This window comes from Lithobates pipiens, unplaced genomic scaffold (assembly GCF_037356315.1).
Source record: "Lithobates pipiens isolate NorthernLeopardFrog02 unplaced genomic scaffold, aLitPip1_a1.2 Scaffold_1, whole genome shotgun sequence".
In the NCBI taxonomy this organism is placed as follows: domain Eukaryota; kingdom Metazoa; phylum Chordata; class Amphibia; order Anura; family Ranidae; genus Lithobates; species Lithobates pipiens.
This window is the reverse complement of record NW_027507685.1, coordinates 223,098,572-223,110,649: the sequence shown is the minus strand read 5'-3', so window position 1 is coordinate 223,110,649 and position 12,078 is coordinate 223,098,572. Positions and strand designations below refer to the sequence as shown.

Below are 12,078 nucleotides of genomic sequence, written 5' to 3'. Positions count from 1 at the left end.
ACACGTAGAGAATCAGTACATAAGAAATTCACTAAATCCACATCATTACTGATCATGTTTGGAGATTTATGAGACTCTTCTACCAAATTGTAAGTTGGAGCTTCTCCCCGCCCATTTTCTTCTCTCCTAAACAACCTTGTCCCTAATTTCAGATATCTATATGTACCTCTCCTGAGGAAGCGAGTGCTGTCTCGCAAAAAACACGTACGGAATCAGTACATTTGGATTTTCAGTTATATTATGATTTATGAAACGTTGGCTATTCATGTACATAGGTTAGGCACAAAACTATCCAGAGTTTTGACTCTTTGTCTTCATACTGATACATATGGATGATTTCCCTCACCTTAAAGGCTAGATCCGGAATACGTTTGTAGAAATCATCCACGGGGGTGAGGCTGCTGAGTGGAATGGCCCATTGTTCCTGAGTGGATTCTGGCAGAGGCGAGGCTGGGGGAGGGGGTGCAGCAGCAGAGGACTTCATCTGAAGGACAGGGAAAGAAAAATCTATTATTATTACCTATACATTGCTCCAAACACCAAATCATCCATATCAATCGCTGACACGATTTTGGACATTGCAACCATATTGCAGCTGAAGCCAATTAACCTACCAGTACACACTGACTGCAGGCTTGTTAGTAATCACACTGAATGCTTGTATTCCCCCTGTAATAATCATTGTGTCCCCATCTTTCACTTGAAATACATTTGTACATTTACCGCAAATAATTCACAATAGATAATCCTTGATATAGACGCAGGGGTAGGCAAACTATGGCCCTCCAGCTGTTGTGGAACTACATTTCCCATGAGGCATTGCAAGGCTGGCAATTACAATTACTCAGAGGCATGATGGGACTTGTAGTTCTGCAACAGCTGGAGGTCCATAGTTTGGAGATCCCTAATATAGAGGGTCCTCAAGCCCCCGACATCATCAAATAGCAGCACTAAGGCATCATGCACGCTGGACGTTTTTTAAACGCTGCCGTTAGAGGCACCTGCCATTTTTTTTTCTGCCCCTAAACGCCCCTGCATGGTAACCCGTGTCCATGCACACATAGGTGATTAGAGGAGTTTAGAGGAAAGGGAGTTTACAGTGCCAGTAGAAGCGACCTTTCGGCAGCAGAAAACGCTTGACGTCTGTATACGAGGCTAAACATGTATTAATGCTAGGCGTGTTTGATGCTCGATTATTAATTTAATTCAATGGCCGCAATAAATTATTATTTATGATATGATATAATGTCCAAGCGCCTAAACCTTTTACACGCTTTTACAAGCGTCAAGCATTTTTCTGCCAAAATGCTCCTGCCAAGAGGAACTGCGTCTACTTTTACTTATTTGCCCCTGGGCCATCTGTATGTCCAGAACTGCTGGTTTGTTAGACAGATATTGTCGAATATTTGGCACCTTCCACACAATCGGCCTGCTCGGATCCGTCTGTCTGTTTTTTAGGCTGATCCGAGAGGGCCACCCATTGACTTCTATGTGCAGTAGGGTGTCAGCGGAGATGTGTCCGCCGACACCCACCTGCCATCCGATCCGAGAACATCCACTCAAAACAGACGGATGGCAAAACGCTCGCCATCCGTCCAGCGGATCAGATGAAAACGGACAGGTTGTCTGTTTTCATCCGATCGCCTCATAGAGAGCGGGGCTCTGAGAGGTCTGTCTCTGCACAGTGAGTAAAGACAGGCCTGTCATCCGCCTGCTTAGTGGGGATCAACGGAGCGATCCCCTGTCCCCTGCTGAGCTCGCAGAGTCCGTTCAATGGATTCACCTGTGAAAGGGGCCTTATAGAGCCATTCATTACAAACTGCATACAACCATTTCAGGTTTGTTGGCCCTCATCAGTGCAGTATATGGAAACCATGGCTTCTATGAAGCAACACTTATGGACTGAAAATAAGTGACAGATGCAGGGGTCGCTCTTCATTCCCCTGCAGCCGCTGCTGGCTGACATTGAGGATCAGGTGACCAGACTGGAGTAGCTTGAAAATAGGTAAGTATATACATCTTTTTTACACAAGTTAGTTAATCAGCATAGGTGTCAGGAGGAGGACGGAAGGAGATTTTTTTAAGACTAGTGTGGATTTAGCTGGAATTCTACTTTAAAGTTCCCCTGCAAAGTCCTACACATTTTGATCCTGCCAGTGAGATCTAGCCCTAGATCTCCCTCTGTAACACAAAACATGCAACCTGTAGAATTTTTTAAATGTCGGCTATGGAGATTTTTAAGGGTAAAAGTTTGTCACCATTCCACGAGCGGGTGCAATTTTGAAGTGTGACATGTTGGGTATCAATTTACTCAATGTAACATTATCTTTCACAATATAATAAAAAAATTGGGCTATCTTTATTGTTGTCTTATTTTTTAATTCAAAAATGTGTATTTTTTCCAAAAAAAGTGCGCTTGTAAGACCTCTGTGCAAATACGGTGTGACAGAAAGTATTGCAACTCCATGTTATTCTCTAGGGCAGGGGTGCTCAAGCTGTGGCTCTCCAGCTGTTACAAAACTACAAGTCCCATCATGCCTCTGCCTCTGGGTGTCATGCTTGTGGCTGTCGGAGTCTTGCTATGCCTCATGGGACTTGTAGTTCCGCAACAGCTGGAGAGCCACAGGTTGAGCACCTCTGCTCTAGGGTGTTAGAAAAAAAAATATATAAGTCATTTTCTAGCAAACAAAAAAAAAATAGATTTTAACTTGTAAACAACAAATCTCAGAAAGAGGCTCGGTCCTTAAAGCGGAGTTCCACCCAAAATTGGAACTTCCGCTTTAAGCACTCCTCACATGCCAAATGTCATTTTTTTGGGGGGGGGGGGGGGAGTGGGGGCTTCATTAGGAGGGGGACTTCCTGTCCCACTTCCCCCCAGTGACCGCCAAGGCGGCTTCTCCTTTTGCCTTAGGTGGCCCCTCCCTCTAGGCGATCTCCTGGGACATGTGACAGGTACCAGGAGATTGCCTGTCCACTCCAGGAGCGCAGCGTGACTCGCGGTGGAGGGGGAGAGGAGTGACGCTCCGTTCGGCCGCATCGCTGGACCGTGGAACAGTTAAGTGTATGTTTATTAAAAGTCAGCAACTACACTTTTATCACAGTAGCACAGTAGCTGCTGACTTTTAATAAACATAAAAAGCCTGGAACTCCGCTTTAAGTGGTTAAAGTATTACTAAACCCACAACAGTAAAATCAGTCTGTATATGCAGTAAAGCATGCTGATTATACTCACTGTGGAACTTAAGGGGTTAACAAAAGCCATCTTCTCTGATCCTCCCCTTCTTTTACTATTCTCAATCCATCTCCTGATAGCACAGAGCCTTGAAGGCACTCTACACATGCTCAGTTTGGTGTGTATTGGGGTTTTCTTTTTTTTTTTGGGAAGGGTGCATGTGATCAGCACAGGGCCAATCAGCACTGTCCACACAGAGGGTCAGGGGTCCTGCAGCCTCATAGGACAGTCAGAGGAGAATGAAAACTCCTCCTACAAGATTTAACCAGTGCTCAACCAGACACTGATAGAAGTCACAAAAACTGCTTATATACTGCGGATGAGGAAAGGTATTTAGCAGTTTATATTTACTAAAATAATTGCATTTCCATGTTCTGTGTACTGTGGGAGACCAGATATAGTGAATGCAGGCTCCTGGGTTTAGTAACACTTTAAGTAACCAGCAGTCAGTGAGATACAAGAATGTGATTGGTTGTTTTATAATACTGCACTGGATGCCATCCTCCCTGCCCTTTGGGCTGCATATAAATAAGCCTGAAGGTGTGTTCCCATGGATTAACCCCATAAGTTCCCATTACTCCCATCTGACCTCTACACCCAGCTCTTCCAGGCTATTTGTCCTGTGAAGTCCCTCTGTCTTGTCTGCCTTGGGTTTCTGTTTTATTTTGGCTTCATCTTCATCTTCACTGGAGTCTGCCAGTGTGAAATCTTCCAGAGTCCCCAGCAGATTGGCCAGAGAAAGAACCCCCGGGGGCTTCAATCCATCTGTCAAGGTAAAAGGTAGGTGTCTAAAAGTTATGACATCACTCACTGGTATTCCTAACAAAGTGTTATTCCTGTCGTCTACCTACCACAAAAAAAAAAAAAAATCAGATATCAGATTCCATTTCTATCTAACAGAGGAGAATCACAGCACATGAGCTCAACTAGACAATTCACTGGCTCCTTGTGCTGCTCCTCCCATTCCCAGTCTGTTCTCTGCTGTACAGGAATCACAAGGGGTCAATACTAGGACACATTCAGCTACGAACGCTGCTCCATTAATAAGTAATTAGAACTTTTATTCTTAGTGGAGCTAGTGTACTTACCTGAATCTGACTAGGAATCAACCTCTTTTAACACCTTCAATACAGGGCACTTTTACCCCCTTCCTGTCCAGGCCAATTTTCAGCTTTCACACTTTGAATGACAAATGCGCAGTCATGCAACACTGCACCCAAATTACATTTTTATCTTTTTTTTTTTTTTTTGGTATTGTTTATTCACCACTGAGTTTTTATTTTTTGCTACATAAATGAAAAAACTGAAAATTTGAAAAAAAAAATGCATTTTTCTTTGTTTTTGTTAAACAATTTTGCAAATAAATAATCTTTCTTGATACATTTAGGCAAAAACGTATTCTGCTACTTTTTGGGTGAAAATAACCAAAATCAATGTAGATTATCTAGTCTGTAGGAAAGTTATAGAGTGCACAAACAGGTTATGTCTGAAACTCAACCAACCCTGATGTACTGAAGGCTTCATGTTTTGAGGCCTGAAAACAGGACAGTACAAATATCCCCCAAACAATGCCTTTTTGGTATTTAGTAAGAGGCATGGTGAGTTTTTTTGAAATTGTATTTTTTGGTCACAATTATTTGATAAATGGAGAAATTTTACAAAAATATATCTCTTAAAAATGTTTTTGTCATTGTCACCAGTTTTTTTTTTTTTACACAGCGTGACCGGAGAAAAACTGTACTACTCTGGGGAAGTGATCAGGGTTTGTTTTTGTTTTGTTTTTACTACACATTATGATTGTTTATACCAAAGAATTTCACTGGTATAAAGCAACAATTTTTACCTAATGAAAACGATTCATTCAGTGTTTTATTATGATTAGCTTGACTGGCCACAGCTAATCACATGGTACAGATGAGGATTGATTGGCCCTGTCTGTACCATGTGATAACTGTGACCAATCACAGTGAGTAACATATTTGTACACAGTGGATGCAAGTGAATGTAAGCCATCCATTGTTTACAATTGTCATGTGATCTGCTGGGGTCACAGCGAACACATGATACCGGCAGCAGGCTGGTACACTGATCAGTAAAGAACACAGTCAGTGACAGATGGCAGTGAGGCCCTGCGGCTGCGATCCAGGAGGATATCCATATGATGTCTACCTGAAACGGCTAAAGTCCTGCCGGGCTCTCATTTTGCTATAGGTCTGGTGGGAACTGGTTAATCGTCTGTAAAGGGCCACTCGCACTGAGAGAGGGGGGCACAGCAGTAGAATGATGTGTGCTGCATACCAATGTGCTGGCAAGGAACAGGGTCTGAGAAAACAGGGCAAGTGAACAGATGACACCCCAATCTATGGCTGCTCCTTCACTGTCCAAGGCGATGATACTAATAGATTTCCTAAAGCCAAACTCCAGGTTTATTGTTACTTTAAAAAGTTTGATTGGGCCAAGCTGGCCCAAAAACAACTATTACCATATTACCATTGACAGAAAGTATTTTTATTTTTTTAATAAGCACAAGGCTTCCTTGATTGGCTGTCACAATCTCCACCACAGCCAATCAGAGCAGACCTTGTATTCATTCATAAAATACAAGGCTTCCTGTATTCGATTTTGTTCCAGCAGCAGATGGAAAATCCATGCGTGTTTACTATACCTGATGCTAGATACAGTTTATATAGTGTTGACAGTGGCCACATCGATTAATAAAGGAAATGGTTAGTTTGAGCCAACTTGTCCCAAACAAGTTATTTAGAGTTAAAGAAAATCTGAGGTTTGGATTTAAATAAATAATAATTAAAAATATATATTTAAATTCAACGTTAACAGAGTAAGGAGTGCCATCCTCCTGGCTATATTATATATATATATATATATATATATACACACACACACATTCACACACACATATACATACATATATAAACATACACACACACACACACACACACATATATATATATATATATATATATATATATATATATATATATATATATATATAAAATTTTTGTATTATAACTGTACTGCTTAATGAAACCTCTATAAAGCAAAACATATATTACTCATAACCCCTCCGATTACCCAATTGCTTGAAATTCATTCCATTTTTCCATCCAGGAGGAGCAGATAAGAGATCTGTTTTAAGAAGGGAGAGATAGGTTTAGTTTATTTTCTCTGGTATACGCCTACACATGAACAGGACTCTTGGTTCCACCTATTAAAATGTAGACATACAGAACACTGTGATTTGTTATGATAAAACTTGAACTACATTTATCCCAGTTGCTTAGTCTTAGCTAAATACTGAAATATTTCACATAATTCCAATATTCTATGTGTGCCAAAAACAGACATGAATTTATTTTGTTCTATTTTGTAGCCTGAGCCCAACACACAGAAGAGCTGATTAAAGCCTTTTTTCACACTGGGGCACTTTGCAGGCGCTACAGCGCAACAAATAGTGCCTGCAAAGCATTCTGAAACAGCCGTTGCTGTCTCTCCAGTGTGAAAGCCCCGATGGCTTTCACACTGGAGCGGTGCGCTTGCAGGACGATCAAAACAGTCCTCCAAGCCGCATCTTTGGAGCGCTGTATTTACTGCTCCTAAAGCACCCCTTCCCATAGAAAACAATAGGACAGTGCTGCAAACACGCCGCTACAGTGGCACTTTGTGGGCGGTTTTAACCCTTTTTCGGCTGCTAGCAGCGCTAAAACAACGGTGAAGTGGCGCTAAATATAGCGCTGTTTTACCGCCAGCGCCCGCAATGCCCCAGTGTGAAAGTAACCGTACTAAAACTGCAGAGTGCAAAATCTGGTACAGCTGTGCATGGTAGCCAATCAGCTTCTAACTTCAGCTTGTTCAATTAAGCTTTGACTCATGTATATGGAAGAAAAAAACAAAAACAAAAAAAAAAATATATATATATATATATATATATATATATATATATATATATATATATATATATATATATATATATATATATATATATATATATATTATTATATATACACACACACACACTATATTATAAATATATATCTTAAGCTGAAGTTAGAAGCCAATTGGCTACCCTGCACAGCTCCACCAGATTTTAAATACACACACACATACATACACACAATCATTTAATGAAAGAGACTCCCATAAAGCATTCCCAGAGCACTACAGAATGTTAACAGAAAGCACAAAACTAGAGAGTGGAAGTAAAGGCTAATCTTAACCAACTCTAAACCTACTTCCAAGCACCATTCTAAGCCTAACCTATCTAGTCCTGTAAAGAAAAGATCGCTATACTTGCCCATTTTGGAGCCGCTTCAGTCTGGTCTCCAACGGCTCCTTCTTTGTGCAGTAGAGAGCAAACAACGGCTGGGAAGCGACATCATTCTACTATGGGGCTTCCAAAGTTGGCTGACTCTCCTACACACTGAAGCCACCTTTGACAGTTCAGCGTTGGACAAGACCAGAGCAGCTGCAAAATAGGCAAGTACAGCTCTTTTCTTCAGGGCTAAAAAGATTAGGCTTATGTGGGTGGGAGTAGGTTTAAGTTCATTCATTTTTTTTTGCCTTTACTTGCACTTTAAAGGGGAGTTCCGCCGAAAATTATTAAAAGTCAGCAGCTACAAAAAGTGTAGTTGCTGACTTTTAATATTCAGACACTCACCTGTCCCATGGTCCAGCAATGCGGGAGTACAAATCTCCGCTAAATCTCCCTCCTCTCCATGGCGCCGGCATTCTTACGGTGGCTTCAGCCAGGCACACACTGCGCATGCGTGAGCAGCTCTGCATGCTGTTAAATGGCCGGGTAATCTTCTGAGACCTGTGACGTGTCCCAGAAGATTGCACGGAGGGAGGGGGGACAGGTGATCTTCCTTCCAGCGTTTGTAAAAAAAATGACATGCCAAATGTGGCATGTCAGGGGGATAGCATCACTTAAAGCGGAAGTTCCATTTTTGGGTGGAAATCCGCTTTAAGTGTTTCCTGTAAGACACTCTAGGGCAGGGATATGCAATTAGCAGACCTCCAGCTGTTGCAGAACTACAAGTCCCATGATGCATAGCAACACTCTGACAGCCACAAGCATGAGACCCAGAGGCAGAAGCATGATGGACTTGTAGTTTTGCAACAGCTGGAGGTCCGCTAATTGCATATCCCTGCTCTAGGGGTTATTTACAAAAAGTGGAGAGTGCAAAATCTGGTGCAACTCTGCATAGTAACCAATCAGCTTCCAGGTTTTATTGGCAAAGCTTAATTGAACAAGCTGAAGTTAGAAGCTGATTGGCTACCATGCACATCTGCACCAGATTCAGAGTGCACCAGTTTTAGTAAATCTCCCCCACAATCTCTAAATAGTTTAAAAGTTCAGACACACCATACTGGAAAACATGGTCTAGAGAAGCATTTTTTTTTTGTTTTTAATAATCAGAGAACCCCTGCTAAAAGTTATTATATCTCCAGCTAATATACAGGTATAATAGCATTACCAGAAAATTGTAGATATAAAATTACAGGATAAAGGAATGTGGCACTCAAGGCAGATTGCTTTTTTTTCTAATTCAGTCTTCTATAAAACAGTATTACTTTACGTAAAGGTGTGGAATACAACCATTACAAATAATTAACAGAAAAGAAATGCAGATAGTGAAAATTGTAACATGTCTTTACATGGGTAATCGATAGAGGAAAGCCCCTTTTCACCTGTGAGCATTCAGAGACTGACGTTGGGCAGTATGTGCAGAAGAATAGAGCAAATGATGTGACAGCAGGCAGCATGTGCAGAAGAGGAATGCAGAGGGTATGACAGTGGGCAGTATGTGCAGGAGAGGAATGCAGAGGGTATGACAGTGGGCAGTATGTGCAGGAGAGGAATGCAGAGGGTATGACAGTGGGCAGTATGTGCAGGAGAGGAATGCAGAGGGTATGACAGTGGGCAGTATGTGCAGGAGAGGAATGCAGAGGGTATGACAGTGGGCAGTATGTGCAGGAGAGGAATGCAGAGGGTATGACAGTGGGCAGTATGTGCAGGAGAGGAATGCAGAGGGTATGACAGTGGGCAGTATGTGCAGGAGAGGAATGCAGAGGTATCACAGTGGGCAGTACGTACAGGAGTGGAATGCAGAGCGTATGCAGTGAGCAGTATGTTCAGAAGAGGAAAGCAGAGGGTATAACAGTGGGCAGTATGTGCAGGAGAGGAATGCAGAGGGTATGCAGTGAGCAGTGTGTTCAGAAGAGAAAAGCACAGGGTATGACAGTGGGCAGTATGTGCACAAGAAGAATGCAGAGGGTATGACAGCAGCAGTATGTGTAGAAAATAAGAGCAGAGGGAATGAAAGTGGGCATTGTGTGCAGAGGAAAACCATGGAGGCTATAACAGTGGGCATAATGTTCAGAAAGGGCACTGAGAGGGTCTCACTTTGGGCTAAAATCAGAAGGAAGGAGTGCAGCAGGAATGACAGTAGGCATTATGTGCAAGGAAGGAGTGTGTCGGGTATGATCCTGGGTAATATGCTTATGAAGGGGTGTGGAGGGTACAACAATGGGCAGGGTATTAGTGACCGCACTTACTGCTAATCAGCATTCCCATGAAAACTGGATCAGCCTACATGATGGCCGCCATTCTCTTGTGTAGGCTCAAAAGTACCTTTCTCAAAGTCCAGGGCTTCATCCTCTTCACTGATGGCCTTCATTTGTTCAAGAGTGGGTTCATCCATTCCACCTATGAAGAAATTAATAGCATAGGATTAAAAAGTGGTTTCCATAGGGCACAGTCATACAATAGATTAAAAGTTAGTGGACGATTTATATATATATATATAAAAAAATAAAAAAAAAAAAAAGTGCACAAAAATGTTGCACATAGTGACCAATACAATACCTTCCTTCATATTCACAGAGAACAAAAAAAAATATGACTGGGCAGCAGACAATTGCTTTTGCTTGCATATGCAAATGGTTAAATATTTTTTTTTTTACCCTGAACATCCCCTGTAATGTATATTAAGCATCTAAAAACAAAAGGTATCTGTTTTTCAAATCACAGTCAGATGGATTATTTTAAATCCTGATCTGAAGTAAAAACATTTATGGAAGATAACGATTGGTTGTTCTAAATAAAAAAAATAATAAAGACATAATACCTGTGGCTTTGCCAATTTACCTGGCCAAAAGGGGAAGTTGGAAGTGCTGCCCTTGACGGACTGAGAAGGGGGACCAGGAGGTCGTCGTAGAGACAGAGAATTCTGTGCTGAGAGACCAATGTGGTTTGCAGAGGCCTGGCAAGAAAGAAAAGGGTCAGGCGGTGTATGGGGCTTCACAAAAAAAAACATCTCTAAACTGATTCTGCATTCAACACCTCTGTTTGTTTTCGTGACAACACACAGACAAAAGGAACTGTGGATTCTTGTATGCACCTTGTGGTGCTGATTTATAGGTATACAGAGCTCCCCAAACTGCAGTCCATTGTCAGCATTTAACAGGCTCTTGGGACACTATTCCAGCCACTGTTAAAATGGGTCACTATTCCTCCCACTAACACCAATGACGAGGCACTATTCCTCCCACTAACACCAATGACGAGGCACTATTCCTCCCACGGACACCAATGACAAGGCACTATTCCTCCCACGGACACCAATGATGAGGCACTATTCCTCCCACTGACACCAATGACGAGGCGCTATACCTCCCACTGGCACCAATGACGAGGCACTATTCCTCCCACTGACACCAATGACGAGGCACTATTCCTCCCACCAACAACAATGACGAGGCACTATTCCTCCCACTGACACCTATGACAAGGCGCTATACCTCCCACAGACACCTATGACAAGGCGCTATACCTCCCACAGACACCTATGACAAGGCACTATTCCTCCCACCGACAACAATGACGAGGCACTTTTCCTCCCACTGACACCAATGACGAAGCGCTATACCTCCCACTGACACCAATGACGAGGCACTATTCCTCCCACTGACACCAATGACGAGGCACTATTCCTCCCACTAACACCAATGATATGGCACTATTCCTCCCACTAACACCAATGATGAGGCACTATTCCTCCCACTAACACCAATGACGAGGCACTATACCTCCCACTGACACCAATGATGAGGCACTATTCCTCCCACTGACACCAATGACGAGGCACTATTCCTCCCACTGACACCAATGACGAGGCACTATTCCTCCCACTGACACCAATGACGAGGCACTATTCCTCCCACTAACACCAATGATATGGCACTATTCCTCCCACTAACACCAATGACGGGGCACTTTACCTCCCACTGACACCAATGATATGGCACTATTTCTCCCACTGACACCAATGATATGGCACTATTCCTCCCATTGACAACAAGAAAGGGGGTGCTATTCCTCCCACTGAAACCGACAATGGTGCACAATTCCTCCCACTGACACCACCAAAGGGGCAATATTCTTTCCACTAATACCAATGATGGGGCACTATTCCTTACATGTGCTGTATACTACCAACCAGGCACAATTCTTCCCAATGAGACCCACGATGGAGTATTATCCTTCTACTGACACCAATGATAGGGCACTATTCCTTCCATTGCTACCAACAATAGCATACTTTTCCATCCACTGATACCAACAATGGGGCATTACCTCTCCCCAATGACACAAAAAATGGGGCACAATTACTCCCACTCACACCAAAATTGAGGCACCATTTCTTCCACTGATACCAGTGATGGGGCACAATCCCTGCCACTGATAACAAAAATGGCACACTATTCCTCCAACTAACACCAAGGATGGAGCACAATTCCTCCAACTAACACCAAGGATGGAGCAC

At 42.6% G+C, this 12,078-nt stretch overlaps 1 protein-coding gene across 2 annotated transcripts in view; it reads right to left on the bottom strand.

Moving 5' to 3' along the window:
• The window catches only part of SKIC2 (SKI2 subunit of superkiller complex), a 121,534-nt gene that overhangs the window by 92,827 nt on the left and 16,629 nt on the right, over positions 1-12,078 (bottom strand). For both annotated transcript variants that reach the window (XM_077483337.1, XM_077483344.1), the window contains exons 6-10: positions 10,401-10,515; positions 9,885-9,959; positions 6,326-6,379; positions 3,822-3,997; positions 347-484 (exon numbers count right to left, since the gene is read on the bottom strand). In XM_077483337.1, the coding sequence (XP_077339463.1) occupies positions 347-484; positions 3,822-3,997; positions 6,326-6,379; positions 9,885-9,959; positions 10,401-10,515 (558 nt within the window). The remainder of the gene's footprint in view (positions 1-346; positions 485-3,821; positions 3,998-6,325; positions 6,380-9,884; positions 9,960-10,400; positions 10,516-12,078) is intronic.